General features: G+C 33.2%; 1 protein-coding gene across 4 annotated transcripts in view; it reads left to right on the top strand.

Moving 5' to 3' along the window:
• Positions 1-7,266: 7,266 nt before the first annotated feature.
• Positions 7,267-17,534, top strand: part of LOC136987869 (protein slit-like) — a 119,266-nt gene continuing 108,998 nt past the window's right edge. For all 4 annotated transcript variants that reach the window (XM_067285624.1, XM_067285625.1, XM_067285626.1 and 1 more), the window contains exons 1-2: positions 7,267-7,748; positions 17,402-17,473. In XM_067285624.1, the coding sequence (XP_067141725.1) occupies positions 7,549-7,748; positions 17,402-17,473 (272 nt within the window). In that variant the 5' untranslated portion in view covers positions 7,267-7,548. The remainder of the gene's footprint in view (positions 7,749-17,401; positions 17,474-17,534) is intronic.

Below are 17,534 nucleotides of genomic sequence, written 5' to 3' on the forward strand. Positions count from 1 at the left end.
GAAAGGGGAGGAATTCTTAATCTTTATCCAACGAAATTAATGCCGAGTATAAACAAAAGCAGCGTAAAGATGGATCATTCAGATAATTAATTATAAGAGGGAAGTAAGTCAGAAAACGAAAGAATTAATTCCGCAACCATTGATCGATAATAATTGCATTGCTACTTTTATGTCTTCCATGATTCTTTACCTTCTTCTTTTTCCCCCTTTTTTCCCTTGATTTTCACTTCGATAAATCGTATTTAAACGTAAAAAATCCTTTTAAATTTCATGCGTACATGTTCTTGTACTACTTATGTCTATGCTTTATACACACGCATACACACACATACACTTATTATGTAAAAAAACTAAAGGGTGCTTTCTGTAGCGTGCTTAAATTTAACGCAGCAGTTTAGTATTTACAAACGTTAACTGACGTTTGAGCCACTCAATGTATACATATACTTGGTACACACACACATACGCATGTATGGATATTTACATTATTATACAGACACGTATCCGTACCACTCCACATTACTTGCACTTACGTATACGTATGCACATTTTTTACATAGGTTTATCTATCGAAACTAATTCTTATGTGTAATTTACCTCTCTCTGTACAACGTTACTTTCTACAGGAAAGTAACAGAAAGGTACTGTACTGTACCTCTGTACAACGTTGTCTGTTCTTCGTAATTCATTTTAACCTGTATACAACATACGGAGTACAGAGGTAACGTTACATAAGAGCATTTAATTCTCCTACGAAAACGTTGTAGAAGGTTTAGATGCTTTTATGTACCTCTACATAACGTTTTCGTAGAAAATTTAAATGCTTTTATGTACAAATTAGATATACATTTTAGCTTAAATTCCTGTGATAGAAGCCTCCTCGACTTCATTTTTTAATGTAATTAGACAGGAAAATTAATTGAAAACATACTAATTTTCTCGTGTATTATACTTAAATCGTTATATCGAAGTAAAAAATTCAATTTTATAAAAAAATAAATAAATAAATAAATAAAGTAAATCCAAAAATCATGCAGAAGTTGTCGATTGAAATCCATTTATCAAGGATGATGGATACTTTACTTTGATATTATCGCATCAATATTCTTACAGATTATTATATATCTATATATATATATATATTATATACATATATATGTAGCATCAATTGACAAAGAAACCAATCGGACTCGAAAGTAAGCATCTTAAAGATTGATAGCTTTTTGAATGAAGAAGATCCTCTCCTCTGCTCTTCTCCTCTTCTCCTCTCCTTTTTCTATTCTTTTTTTTTTTTAGAATAGAGTTCACGTCTCGCGCCAAGATTCGTCCTTACTTTCATTGACAAAATTCGATGTCTATCGTTAGAATTTGCCAAGTTTCGACCAATAGATAAATGAATTTCCCCTTTAATCAATACGGATTATCGTTTAGAGATGAAGTAAAGTAGATTTAAGTTAGATTTTTCTCTCTCTCTCTTCTTCTTCTTCCTCTCGCTGTGATGGACGATGGTGTAATTTGTAACATAGCCCGGAGGTTATAGTTTATAAAAGGGAAAATCCTACAGAAATTCATTTATAACTTATTTTCCCTCCCCTCTATCCACTTCTAAACTTTTAATTTTTATAACTTATTATTTTTACTTTCTTGTATGCTATATAACACTGGGAAAGTATGGCATTCTTGGGGATCAAAAAAGACCCTTCAAGATTCTTGTATTTCTAGATTCTAAAACGTCCAGAAATGCAAAAAAATTGGGGATTTTTTCTGTATATATGTTAGTGTGTGTGTAGGGAAGCGATTTTCTTCACTCAATTCAAACCTTAATAACTCCCATGCCACTTGTCAAAAATTTCTGAAATTTTGTAGGGAGATTCGTGTATTAGGAGGAAACGTCTCTGGAAATTTTCACGAAAATCGAACAATTTTCTCGTGAGATATGGCCCTTCACACCCCTAACCGACCTGAAGAATTGAAGGCAATGATTACAATAATTAAGAATGAAAACAAATTTTAAAAAGTCCAGAAACAATTTTTTACTCTATTCTTTACTCTATTTTTAAAAGGGTTAAAGTTTTTACTTATAAGAAAATTTATGTAGAGAAATTCGAAGATTTTCTTATACAAAAAGCAAGTTTAATGAGACTTTCTGGTGTTGAAATTAAATTTAAAAATAGAAAAAAAAAGGTGAAGGAGTTTGAAGTGTATTCTTGTCTCCTCCTCTAACTGATCCTACGTTAGTAGCATCCCTCAGGCTTTGAAGATATGAGGTAAAAAATCCTCTTTGGAGAGATATATATAACGTCCAGTAGGAAACAGTCTTCATTATTCAATAGACGAAGAACGTCTGAATAATTCGCATCAGGTACCTTAAAATGCTGAACACTTACTGATATATTTCCACATTCAGAAGGGGGAACCCACTCCCTATTTTTATTTTTATTTTTTTCAAAGTGTGTAGATGCGAATACCGCATGTAAAATAGCCTTTTCTGTATAAAGTAAGCAAATCTAATATCTTTAAGTTGGGGGGTTCTTTTCTACTCTGCCTGTCATCTCGTGCCTTAGAGGAAGAAGTAAGTACTTTCTGTTGCAAATCGCTCCGAGTCCCACTTCAGAAAGAAGCGCCCCCTTTGTTTTCATGCCAGGCACGTATAAACACTGCCACATCACACACCCATCTACTACGTGGATAACAGTATTGTCACTGGATATCATCACACAGGAAGGAAAAAATATATGCAGACAACAAACGTGCGTGTAAAAGCACCCCCATCAGCAGTCTGACTTGAGTTACGGCACGTATTTTAATTGGGGATAATTACCACCACGTTAGGGATTTTTCCCCCAATTTTTCTACCGATTCTGCGGTGATTTATCTCTTACAATACGTGTTTACTGCACCCCGTTCCCTCCGTCTCCTCTAATTTATCTCTGTTTTTAATTTTTCCAACTCGTGTAAACTCCCGCTTCTAGCGGATTTTATGCGTGTTGAATGTTTACTGATGGAATTAAATTTGATGTTCTTACCCGCAAATAGAGTAATTTTAATAAATTCCTTCCGTTTTATTGCCTTAAAATATTATTTTCTTAATCTTTACTGTAATTTTTATCGTTTGTATTCGTAATATCGTGCTTTAAAAGTCACTAAAACTGCAGTTTTATGCTGAGATGTGGGTTCCGGGGTTGATTTTTCGAAGGTATGTCAGAGTGTCTGTCCGTTTTACTCTTTTACAAACATTTACGAGTCGTATTTTAATTGGTTCGTTAGATTTTTGAGGTTCTCTCACGACTAACCACGACGAGTGTTAAAAAAATTTAAACCTGTATAATTAGAAAAAAATTATTTAAATTATAAAAGAGTTTTAGTTTGTTTTTAAATTAATTCAATAATTTTTGAAGATTTTTTTAAAAAAATTTCGCTTATTAGCCAATCAAATCGAGTGTAAATTCGACCGTTTTATTTAAACGCCACGCTTATTGGTCAATTTTGAAATTTGAAATTTAAAATAACGGCTTTTAGAAGTAACGAATTTATTATTATTATAAGCTTATAAATTTGTTAAATTTTATTTAAAAAATCAAATATTTAGCGAGATTTTTATTGGTGAAGATCGATATTAAATGTAAAAATTTAAATTTAATTCATTTTTAATACAAAAATGAAGACTCTTACACATAAAGAAGAGCATCGAGCTGCTAAAAACGATAATAGATAAAATAAACTATAGAAAACATTAAGTACATTTAATTGTAAACGTTTACACCCCCCATTCCAACTGAATCGATGAAAATTTCACGATTTACTTTAATAGAAAACGGAAAGTAAAACCCTATTTTGGAAAACTTAGAAATTTAAATTTCCCAGAAAAGATAATTAGAAACAGACAATAGAAAGAGGAACGAAGGAATGGGATAAAGAAAAATAGTCGATGCCGAATTAAATCTATTGTAGACGACACTCACTCAATTGTTTACAGTGTTCGTAGTTAGCATCGATACGAACAATAGCTATTTTGATAGGATGGACGACAATATTGTGTAAAGCAAAGGGTGGAAAATGTATCGAGTAATGGGGGAGTTACGTGTGGAAGGATTTTATTTTTGCCATTGTTCCCTCGATACGCCTACAATCGACTATTTGTATTCGTTGCCAGATTAATTTTGTCTACTAAAAATCTTACCCCGAGGATAATTTTAAACTGGAAATTTTGATGAAAGTTACATTTTCCGTATGGTTACACATTCTCTTCTGCAATATGTTCGCTGGAGTAGAAATAATTGCTTCAACATTTGTGTATTTTCCTCTAATTTTTATTCTTTGTAAATTCAAGCGTTTACTCGTTTTTAAGGATTTTTTTCTTCTTCTTTTCTAAAGTGTGCTTCGACTCTTTCTCTTCCGTTATTTACAATGCACTTCACCCCTCTTTCTTCTATTATTCATAACGTGTACTTGTGATTATTATTATTTTTTCTTTTTTTTTACAGTGTATCTCATCTTTCTTCCATTGTTTACGATACTTCTTCACCGTCTTCTTCTTTTACTTCTTCTTCTATATCTTTATCCTATTCGTCATCTTCTTCTTGTTCTGAATTTTTATTTTCTTCATCATCATCTCGTTCTACATTTCTTATCTTTATCTTCTACATCCTTATCCTCTTCATCCTCCTCTACATCCTTATCCTCTTCATCTTCTTGTATATTTTTGTCCTCTTAATCATTATCTTACTCTTTAATTCTGTATAAACTAAACTTTCTTTAATTAAAACATACAGAAGACCCTTAATATAGCGCCCTCCTATATAGCGCCACCCGGTAAAGCGCCAGTGAATATTACTGAGCGAATCTTTCCTATGAATATAGGAGAAAGAATAAACAAATTTCCGATTATTTTTGCTGTAAACGGAAAGTTGATCACCGAATCACGTGACTCTAACCACCCCCAGACTGAAACTCATTTATAGGTTTCATATAATTCCTATTACTTGAGTTATTTCGGTTTAGCGCCCACTCGATTTAGTGCGATATCGTAGGCCAGCGAATGGTGGCACTATATCGAGTTTGACAGTATTTTTATGTGATTTAATTAATATTTTGACATCGTTTCCGACATTTTCCTCATCCAAAATGGCGTGCAGTCCACAGTCAATTTGAATAATCTCGCGTGCAGATTTATAGAAAATTTAAGAGGAAGGACCTTTATATAACGATTTAATTAAGCATTTAACATTCAATTCTTTGTCGCTTATCAGATAATTAATAAATTATCTCTCTTATGTTCTGTAATTAATCATTAGAATAGAAAACATTCCCTTCTCTTAATCGAAATTACACACTTTTTTCTTCCCCTTATTCTTCGTCTAAAATTAATTAAAATCTTAAAAATTAATAAATTAAAACGTTGCGGACAGACATACAGACTAACGCTTTAACTTATGATTTACATATAATAGTATCAGTGTAGTAAATTTAGATAATTGTAACGTGACGCGCGGCATCGCGTGCGACCATCGCGTCGCTACGCGTTATAATCTACATTATTTAATAATTTATAATCTGGTATACAATACATTAATTTATATTAAATACGCTTAATATTATTTATTATTTCGAGGTTTTAACGAGATTGAAGAGATGACTTTAAAGAATCGTTTAATGAGTGCGCGACGCGGCGCGAACGTACGCGCTGAAGATAGAGAAGGCATTAAATCGAAAACAAAGCGATACTATGAACGTAATATCGCGTGACCCACTTTAATATTCATTAAAATTGCACCCGGTTAACCAGTTTCAAATGTTCTAGTTTAAGAAGAGCATCAGGAACCAGTTTTAGATTCGCCATTCTCCTTCATACTTCATTAACTTTGCATACAGTTTCACATGATTTCTATGCTAGTAAATTGATAAATATGAGCATAAAATGCAATTTTAACGAATTTTTTAATGTTAAAATTAACAATTTTATCATTTTATATTTATTTTAATTGCAATTAAACTCCTCAAACTGAGCGGAATCGCGTAGAACACTCTTATCAAAGATCCTCTCGTTTATTGAGCTTTATAAAGGATTTTATTAATTATAATTGATTTAAAATTGATAAAAGTTAATTCAAATATAAATTTTAATTATAATTTTAATGTTTTTTTAATAAAATATTATAAAATTTAGCTTAAAATACGAAGAAAACGTAGAATCACGTAGAATACCCCCATCAAAGATCTTCTCGTTTATTGAGCTTTATAAGGGAATTTTGTTAATTATAATTAATTTAAAATTGATAAAAGTTAATTAAAATATAAATTTTAATTATAATTTTAAAATTTTTTAAATAAAAACCTTATAAAATTTAGCTTAAAATATAAAGCAAACGTGCGCCAAGTTGTAAACATTTTAAAACATTTAAAATGGACTTGTTTAGGAGTTAGAATAAATTACTTAGAGAATTTTGAGTGAAAATACTTAAAATTTTATAAATTCTACGCTTTTACTTATGTATTATAAAATATTTTCTAATGTAAGAATTAAAATAAATAAATGAATTGCTGTTTAAGTCGGAGTAAAACATTTTAAAGTGCATTTTCTGACGAGAAAATTCGAATTTATTTAAAGATTTCGAGGAAAAAGTTTTGATTTATAAATATTATATATAAATATATATATATAATATATACAGTGCACTCTCGATATAGCGAATTGTCAAAAAACTGAGCTAAATCATTCACTATATTAAGAGTTAAATATATACATTAAAAACAGTCAACAGAATTGCTCGCTATATCGGGTGCTTACTATATCAAGAGTCTCTCGATATAGTGAACTGTCGAATTAAAAATCATGTACAATATCAACACTTTACTGTAGAATAAGAAGGACTAACAAAACTGTTCGTTATATCGAAAATTCGCTATATCGAGTAAACTTCTATAAAGCTGTTAAACAAGCCGAAAATCGGGGGTCTAAATCTACGATTTTATGACGTTTCCACCCTTCGATTATTGTAAAAAAACTGATTAATTTTACCTCGATTTTGCGTATTGTTTTCAATTTAAAGTTCGTCTTACCCGGTTTAACGAATTTCGCGCATTCTGGTCTTATTTATAAGGCGAAAAAGTAAGGAAAGAGAGTAGCGTAGTTAGCAGTTAATAGTGGACCACCCGTTCGTAAGTGGAAGCAGCTGAGAGCTTCTCCCCCTGCGAAAAGTAGCACCAACCAGATGGAGTGCCTACCCGGCTCGGAACCGTGCACGAGCAATACAGAGTCACAGTGTATACGTGGGGAGCGAGCCGCTTGTTACCAGTGAGGGATGAGAGCGATCGCAGGCTGCACGTGATCGTCGTACTTGTTAAACAGCTTGACCATTCCCTCCTCCCCCCGAATTCCACCCATCGTAAGTACGATTCATCAGTAGGGTCCAGCTGGCTGGAGAAGAGGAGGTCACAACTGTGCCGAAGGTTGAACGGAGGACGAACCGGGTGCACTCGGTTGTAAGTCGTGTTTTAGTCCTCCTGACGGCTTTCTATGTCGACCTGTTCCCTTGTGGACTTTTGATTATGGTGCGTCGCCTCTTCTACCCATTGACGCTGTTGCACGTGGTTGCAGCTGTGGCACTTTTCCTTTGCCTATCGAAAGGTCGAGCGTCACGTCTGTCGCACTGTCCCGCTGAGTGTGAGTGTGTTGGATTGATTTTGGAATGCAGCAACAGAGGGTTGCAATTTGTGCCAAGGAATCTCCCTCCCGAAGCTAAGAGATTGTAAGTAACAATCGTTATTTTTTTAAACCATCCTCTCTCCTATGCGGGATTACACCCTTTTTAACTGTTTAAGGGGGTAAATAAAGCAATTATCCCCTTCGGGTTCTAACTAAATTGATAAACAATAAGAATGGGCACTCTGGTGTGTAATTTCGCAGCCATTACAATGGTTTTACATACAAGAAACTGCTCTCAAACTCATTATTTGGTTAAATTCGATAAACAACAATGGGCACTCCGGTGTATGGTGCCACCATTTCTTATTCATTGCAACGGTCTTCATCTACAAAATATTAGTTTTAAACTCATTATTGGTTATAAATTAAGTCCGATAAAGAATAAAATTGGGCACTCCAGTGTATGGTGCCGCCATTTCTAGCCCATTGCAATGGCCTGCGTGTACGAAAAACTGCTCTTAAACTCATTATTGGTTATAACTTGCTAACCGTAACAAATTCGAGTCATTGTGGCAAATTTCGTAACAGCTTCTCCCGATTCGTTACTCTTCTCTCCCTACTTCCTGTTACTGTCAAGCTGTTGCATGATTTACATACAATCACTGGGAAAGAACCACCGGGCCGTATCACGTGACTTGTTGCTTGGTTTTCCTTTAGAGAATTACCCGCTCGACGCTACAGACGAGCTTTAGATCAGGTGTTGTTTGTAATTAGAAGGATAAATGATGAATGGCGCCGGGTAATTCGAAACTTTTAACCCCCCTCCCCGCATTTTTTCCCTCTTCCGCTCTTTAATATCTCAATTTCTGGCTGTTAATTCTTAAAGGGTGGTGTAAACTATGGGTTTTACTAATTTTAATACCTAAATTTTAAAATAATTTGAAAAAAAAGCCAGGAATCCGTGATGCGTAACGTGCGGATCCGGTGAGGAAATGCGTGAGATGTATGGAAAAAAATGTGCTAAGAGTTGTAAAAACTGTTTAGAATTAAACATTTAACTCATATCTAGGAATTAATTAACATATTTCTGTACATAAGTACATTGTACACATAAAAAACAACCCCCCATTGTATAGCGACGTTAAACCTTAACAGAAGCTTAACTTGTATCAGGAATAATTAATCTAAGACGTTGTAAACAGTAGCGATGGCTTCCTGTATAGTAAATTTGACGACAGTAAAATTAATTCTTAGTACTTATACACGTATAAGTACTTAGAATTAGATATACTGCTTCAGTTCATGCCAGAATTCCCCCCTCCTCTTAATGAATCAATGGGAGGGAATGCTTAATAAACGTATAAAGAAAAACAAAGTTAAATCATAAAGACAAACCGTAACGAGTTTACTGGCAAAGTTACGTTAAAATTCGAAGGTTTTTCGTAGTATTAAAGATAAAATTGGGCGGAGAAGTTAGGTAAGAAAGTTTGTATAACGAGCCGAACGAGATAAGATAGGAGTTTAAAGACGTTACGTCAAGCGTTATATAAAAGAAAAAAGAAAGGCAGCTCCGCCCAATGGAAGCTTAGAGCTACATAAACGGAAAAGTCGAATTATTGATGGTTGCTGCCACACTTTTATCTGTTGCTACAAATTGTCGGCATCTAGAAAATGATAAAAGTCGTGGCACCAACCAACCACAACTTGAACTGGATGAGTACATGCCATGGTTATAAAGTAACACGGAGCGTGTAATTAATTTCCCACGATATGGGAGAAGAGAAGAGGATTAGGGGGCTTCACTATCCACTTTTATATGCAACGGAAATTGCGCGTGTTTCCACGTTTGCTTCTATACTTTGTGTCTCCTGGACCTTTTGTAAAGGGGGGAACTTCATTAAAACTCTACGTTTTCAATGGGGGAATGTTTACAGTGCGGATCACTTCTTTAAATAAGATTAAACGATTTTATTAAATTGGCATACTGTTAGGAAAAATTATGTAGATTTTTCATGGGAATCTCGTTCTTGTATTCATTCCCCTCACAATTGTACGTTGCATGAAAGAATTTTTGACCATTCTTTGCAGCTTTCTAGGTCTAGAAGCGATGCATTAACCACGATCTAAATTATGAATTTCCACAGTTTATACATCAAATTTATCATGAATGCCTTTACTGTACGCACTTCTTACTTTATAGAGTTTATAAAGCAGTGGTTTTCAACCACCTTAGCCTTCTATGTATACACTTGCAGCATTAATCGATCCTTCTTGTGTACCTTTAGTGGTATACGTACCACTGATTAAGAACCGCTGCCTATAGTAAAGTCTCTACTGTAGAGACTTCCTATGGCATAAAATATAAATTAATTTGGCTAAAAGATGAATCATTAAAAAAAAAAACCCGTTAAAGTTCGTGTAATTAAGTAAACCGGCGCCATATAGTACTTCAAAAGCACTCATCTCCCATCTTATTTGACCCACTTTTTAACATAACACACGGATAAATATAGAATATTTAATTGTTTCAATTAAAAGCTGCTCCTGTTTCCTTTCTACGTGTAAATATAAATACATAAATTAACCGCCAAGAAATTATATACGAAAACTCCTTTTTAGACGAGAGACGAAAGGCTAAAATGTCACACTACCTGTGTAAATATAGGTTTTTTTTAAATAATATTTTAGCTAACATTAAGTCGACAATTGTGCTACACACCTTCACGCACACGGGAGGTGTGATGTAATTGCGTGACATTATCACACCCAAGCGTTAGTGACATGAATAAAAGCGCAACAACCCATTCAGAAGTGTTGATAATTAAAGTAAAGTGGGGGTGCCAACTGCTTACCAATTGAGATCGAGTGTAAAAAAAAAAACAAAAAGTGAAAAATTACTATCAAAATTTCATAAATTATTAAATTTATGTATCAAGGAAGCTAGTTTTATGTGTTTTGTTTGTTTAATAAGTTTAATTTTTACATTAAAGCGAGGAAAAAAGCAAAGAATTCGCTCCTGTGCGGTGATGAAAAGCATCATTAACGCCTTGAAAACTTTGATTTTATTCTCTTAATTTATTTATTTATAAAAGTCTTAAGCGGAGGGAAGGATTTTTTAAAAATTTTTATCCTATTTTTCTATGGTTACATTCACACTAATTATGATCATTTGTTACGTTGCATTGATGATTTTCTGTTGATTGTCTTCCTAAATTTTTTGAATGTTTTTGTTTTTTTACGGAGAAGAATGTAAACATTTCAGGAATTTTTACTGAATAAAAATCAGAACATTAAATAATAAACCTGAACATTTCAGTGATGTAAACTGAAATTTTCTTCCGCTACTACTTTACTACTTTTTCGGAAATGTTTACGTTTTTTTTCGAATCAATTTTCGAGAAATTTCATTAAATTTCCACACGAAAAATTTTAAAATTTTAATTTTATTTACTTATAAAACATACGAAAAAGTACAAGTACCCATTTTATTTTTGTATATAAGATTAAATTCTTTAGATATCTTCATATAAATGTAACACTTGATAGATCCTACTATTAAGAAATTGTTATTTCATAACAATTTAACAGACATACACTTAATTTTTTCACGTTTTCCCTCCTCTGTATTTTACCAAAATGCAGTCTTCTCTTCACTCGATCCTCTTAAACGTGTAGTTTCTCCATTTTCCTAAAATATAGTGCTTCCTCCTCTTCATCCTCCCAAAAGTAGTTCTTCATTTTCTCCATCCTCCCCAAACGTATTTCTCCCTCCTCTCCATTCTCCCAAAATGTACTTTTCCTCCTCTCCATCCTCCCAAAATGCAGTTCTTCATCTCCATCCTCCTCAAATGTAGTTCTCCTCCTCTCCATCCTGCCAAACACGTAGTTCTTCACTTCAACACGCCTCACACCTTGGCTTAAGAGTCGTTTTACCTATCGAAATCTTTCATTCATTAATCGCGAGTCGCGTTTAATCCCCCCTCCACCTCACCAGAGACCTTCACCCCTTTCGACGAAATCCCATTTTGTAATCTACAGAGTGAACTTTTCTCATTGTCAAGATTTTAATCAAGAGAAGAGAAGAGAGGAAAAGGGGAAGGGAGAAAGAGAGACAGAGGATGAGAAAAAGAGAATAATGTCGATCTTATTCAATTTCTAGTTAGAAAACAATATTAAAATATCTCTTACGGGATACAACTGTAATTTCCTTGTAACAGAGGAGCAGAAAGCGGTGCCAACTATTGCTCGGGGGTATCTGCACTTCTGTACATAAAGATTAATTTACGGTGTGTCTCTTTATCTGCTACCGGTTGTTTAAATACAGTATAATGCCAGAGGGTGAACGGGGTGACTTGTTTCTCTACCCCCGTCCCCCCCGGAGTAACTGTTACACGCTGACAATACGAGCTTTTCCTCTTTCGGAGAGGGGGGCGAAGTTATGTTGACACAAAGGACTAGATGAGAGGAAATTTGATCTCGCCCATAAATGAGATATTACTCGTAAAGTTTTAAAAATTTATCGATTATTTATAAAATTTTATAAAATATATTAAGCTTTTTATATAATAAAATCGATACTTTGATGATTCTTTTATTTAATTAACGAGGGTTAAAGGACGTTTTAAGTGTTTCGCGTGTCGTCGCGTCGCGTCGCGTCGAGATTGTTGCATTTGTTACATTCCATTTAGTTTTTCTTTGTTGTTTAAATAATTCTTTCGCGTGTGTTTTTAGTGTAATTATTGAGAATTATAGAAATTGATAAGGTTGCTTTTGAAATTATATTGATTAATTGATCAGGCGCCCGTCGCGCGTCGAGCATACGCGAAATATTTTAATTGAAATGGAATAATTTTTATAATAAATATGTTTTAGTGTATTTAAAAATCGATCTAAAACACTTATGAATTGAAATATTGGCTTTTGAGGTCTTATTAATCGGATAAATTCACTTTATAAAAAGTTTGATATGACCCAGTTATCTCAGCGGAGCCAACGCGTCGCTTCGCGCTCCGCTTACAGAACTTTATACTTTTAGATATAGGGTTGTATGGTAGATAGAAGGAGCGAAAACACGTAAAGGTAAATTAGGTAGAAGTTGCGAAAACACATGAAGGGATAGTTACAAGGAGCGAAGGGACATGATGTAGAATGAGCGGGCGCGTCGCTTCGCCTGTAAAGGCGAAGCGACGCGCCCGCGCGAGTAGAAACTTCGTCATCAAAAAAGTCTGTACAAGTCATAAAGTCTATTCGAAAGTATTATTTTGGGAGAGAAAGTAAATGAAATTCTCTATAAAAGGGAGAGAATTTAAGAAAAAAAGAAAAAGAAAGTAACGTGTGAAACGGGAGGTTCCAACCACCATATATATCCAAGGACGTGGAGGTTAAGGTGTAACTTTGCTTTTTACAAGTCAGGTACTGATTTAATAAGACAGTAAAAAAGTTCCACACCTCTCAGTACACTACTGCTCTTAAGAAGAGGGAAGAAAACCTATTTTAGAAATAGGCGAAATAAATGGATTCGAGTACAGATAACAACACAGCGGGGTATCAGATCTTTAACACACCTAAAATCCTTGATAATTGAAAGAGGTTCAAACGTATGTAAATTAATGTTTATCTACTGTTTGCGTGTAAATTACAGTGAAACATATTACATATTATGTAAAATACAGGCGTAGTATACGGGAACAAACAGTATTACTCTATTAGACTCTTGGTGTTTCGTCTCTTTGACTGGTCCTTTGTAAATATGTAGTAAAACCTCGATATATATCGCCACTCTCGTAAAAGCACGCATCTTTTTCGTAATAAAACGTGTGTGGACCTCATAATGTGTACAAATCTTATTGTTTGATGTGCTTCGATTTAGCGCCAATATCAGATGGCGTTAAATCGAAGTTAAACTGTATCTTCATCCGTAAACATATAAAGTTACATTTGTTTCATTACAATAAGGTACACTCTTGCGTCACAGACACGTCATTTCTATACATTGTGTTGTACAGAGAAACTGTAAATGACGTCAAATTAAACTTTTATTGTACACTGTAATAAAGAAACGATTACACCTTAAGTATTGATGAGACATAAATGAATCCATCTTAGCTACATCATGTTATTTTTGTTAAGATGGCCACATACAAATATAATACTGTAATATGATGTTACTTATTGAAAATTGACATTGAGCCGAATGTGAGTAAGATGGCCGCTGTAAATTTTTTAATTGGAGTATTAATCACGTTGAAGGTAAGATGGCCATACACAAATATTATAATCATGTGGCCATCTTATAAAAATTGGATGAGCCACATGACTTATTGTTTTCAATTATAAATAACAGTACACTCTTATAATATCTGTGTGTGGCCATCTTACCCTCAACATAAATGATCCTCGTATTTAAAAATTATATAATAATTTAACAATTTGAAGCGGCCATCTTACCCACATTCGGCTCAATGGCAATTTTTCAGTTAAATAACAGCAAATATTTTTTTTTATATTCGTCTACGGCCATCTTGGACTTAACACAGTTAATATGGCCATTTAACAATTATGCTGAGATATACAAAAGTGAAAATGCCATCTCATCCACACCACAATGGAATAGAAATCCTGGCATTTCTTAAACGGCCATATTTACATACGTTGAGGGTAAGATGGCCACTTGCTTATTGTGATATTTCCCCGCAATTAATGCCATTTCTTTCTTCTCTAATTAACCAATTAACCATATCTTTTTTCCTCCTCTTAAACGTTACTTAAATTATACAAATTATAGAAAATAATTAATTAAGTAATTAAATTTAATTCTTAAATTAAATTAAATACTCAATTAATGATTGCAGCTCGTCTTACTTTCATGATAAATCTTATTTTTGCTGTTATGTAGTACCTTGAGACAGTTATAACTTAGACTTTTCTTTTAATTTGCTAAAATTCGGTTAATGAATCACCAACATTTAATAACGGACACCTCCCAACGGTGGCCACGGTGTCCGTCCTTTACAGGTTTGAAAGTTTAATTATCATTAACGTAAAACACTTCAAACTCGCGTTTAAACCCAGAATCTTAAGCGATACGCGCGATACTTTTCTGTATTTTGAGCTGCTGTAAAGCCATTTTTAGGAGATTTTACGGTTTAATTGCTTTTAAAAAATGTTATTATTAAATATAAATGTGTTTCTTTATAATAGTTTATTCGTGTTTACGGGTTATTTTCGTTTAAAATCGCGTCGCTAGCGAGGAGACAAGCGACGACGCGATTGTCGCTTTGAGCAGCGTTAATCTAAAACCTACACATCCCTGAGTTTGTTATAAATTATATAAACATTCTCGCACTTATATTAAACATTTTTTTTAATGTTTAAGTTAATTAAACTTTAATGGAAATAAGGAATATTAGTGATTAATTTTATGGAGCCGGAGTGCGCCGCTACGCGAGCATCGCGCGCGACATTCAAGTTCACCTAAATTCCTGCCACATTTGGGTTATAATTTTGGAATATTTTATATGCTAATTTTAATCGAGACTATTTAAGGTTATTTAAGGACACTTTTAAGGATTTTTTGGGTTTTTTTTTAATGATGTAATTAGCAAAAATCGCTTTGTATAGATGCATTCATCTCGTGTAAGGTTTGGGTTAAAGTTCAACTTGGAAGCATCTAAACAAGAAAGTACCAAGTAATTTGCATATTTGAGCGATTTATAATATAAAATTCTAAATTATTAGAATAATTAAAAATTTATTAACATATTTAACAGCATTAATTACAGAGTTAAACACGTTTCAAACTGTCGAAAATTCGAAAGAACCGCTTAAAAAGAGCTGAAAATTTGATTAAAATTCTAAGATTTTAATTAATATATTTTAAAAAATTGATAATAATTATTATTTTTCTTAAAATCCTGAATTATTATATTTATAAAGTCAATTATAATTAAATAAAATCGATTTTGTTTACATCGACGCGCGCGACGTCGCATGCGACGTCGCGCGCGAGAATGAAAAAGAACAAAACAAATTCAAAGTGGGTATTATAATATAGTTTAAAAAATATATTAATCCATTTAAATTATAATTTTCAGTCATTCGTATTATTTAAACTAGCTAAATCGTAATTTTAGTTTAATTATTTCGCTTGATTGACCTGTATCGCGTCGCGTCGCATCGCGCTCCTCTTCTCACGTTCGGGGTTTTATTTTAAGGTATACAACACATAAAAAACATTATACGTTTAAAACTGAAGGGAAGTTTCTACGTTTTATATTATTTTTCACGCGCTATTAGGGTGAAAACAGAAAAATCTACTGAAAATTTACGAAAGAAAACCCCTCGAAGGTAACTTTTTTAAGTAAGAAGGGGGAAGGGGAAGAGAGAGAGAGAGAGAGAGAGAAAAAAAAAACCTTTAAAACCACGAATATTTACCGTTTTCTCCTCTTTAAATTATGTCGAATTCGTCTCTGTGGTCTCATGGGAATTCTAATAAGGAGCGAGCAGAAGGATCCTTTAAAGCATCCCCATAACACCAACCCATCTCATACAAAGTTTAGCAAAAGGAATTGCAGTCCTTTACGTTTACGACCAATCCCAGGATATACACCATAAAAAAGTTAAGATACAAATTTTTAAAATAGCTTCAATTTGTACGCACAATCTAGTTTTATACAGTAAATAAAGCAAAGAAAAGGATTCAAAAATGAGCTCGTGTGTACTGTACGTATGTGTACGCGCGCGTGTGAGAAGGGGATAAAGTAAAAAAAAAAAAGAAAGGAATTACCCACTATAAGTTATAGGGGATGACAGAAACAAATATGAACTGTACCTCACCTTAGAATTCCCAAGGGTGAGTTGTACCTTACCCAATCTTTTCTTGTAAACAATAAAGAGAATGTTGCTGTGTCAGGTGAGCCAATGCTAGCGAATTTATTACACTGGAAGAAAACAACAGGTGTTTTATTTCTGTACAGAGTGTAAAGTATCGTTTTCCAAACAAACAACACACAAACATCGAAAAGAATTATTTTCCGCTTTCGCTTTCTTTCACAAGCAATTTACCTTTTGTTTGTTTTTTTCCTTTAGCATTTACTCTGATCTCGCTCCTCCCTTCTTGTACGCGTTAATGGCTCTTGTACTTAAATATAATTCATTTTTTATACAATAATACAACTTTAAATTACCTTTAAATTACTTATATTATCGTTAATTCTTTTGTAATTAACTTAATTTCAATAGTTTTCTGTTGTTTGCAAAAACCCGGTTAGCCCGAAGTACCTTAAGATGAATGATGCTTTATCGGTTGGAGAAGCGCTTTTTAATCGAATTTTTCGTGGTTTCAACTGATTTAAGGCTATAGAATATACTTTTTTAAAGTTTTAATGCGTATTTTTTAAATTTAAATTAATTAAATTAACAATTGTTTTGTGTAAATGATACTTGACTCGATGACTATGTGACGTGTTTTATTATGTAAATAATTTCTAAAATAACATTTGAAAAAATATACAAATATTACAGTAAAACCTGTGTAAACCGGACAGAATATTTTCTCGGTTTTAGCAGGTTTCCGTTTCGAACAGGTTTTTTTTAACGCAGGAAATCATTAAATTCTGAAGAATTCTTCCGTCTTAGACAGGTTTCCGTTTTAAACAGGTTTTACTGTATTTAAAAATACTGCAAATTTATTAAATTAACAACAGAAATTCATGAATTCTATGCAAATTAACTTAAAATTTTCTATTGAATTTACAGGAATTTGGAAGGGAATAACATAAGCATCATCAGGAACGATGATTTTCAGGGATTGAAAAAAGTGAAAATTTTGTAAGTACCTCCTTTGAATTATTTAAAAATTAGAAATAAATTTAAAAAAAATTTAATAACT

The sequence above is a fragment of the Centruroides vittatus genome, unplaced genomic scaffold (assembly GCF_030686945.1).
Source record: "Centruroides vittatus isolate TY-2023 unplaced genomic scaffold, ASM3068694v2 scaffold_2802, whole genome shotgun sequence".
NCBI lineage: Eukaryota > Metazoa > Arthropoda > Arachnida > Scorpiones > Buthidae > Centruroides > Centruroides vittatus.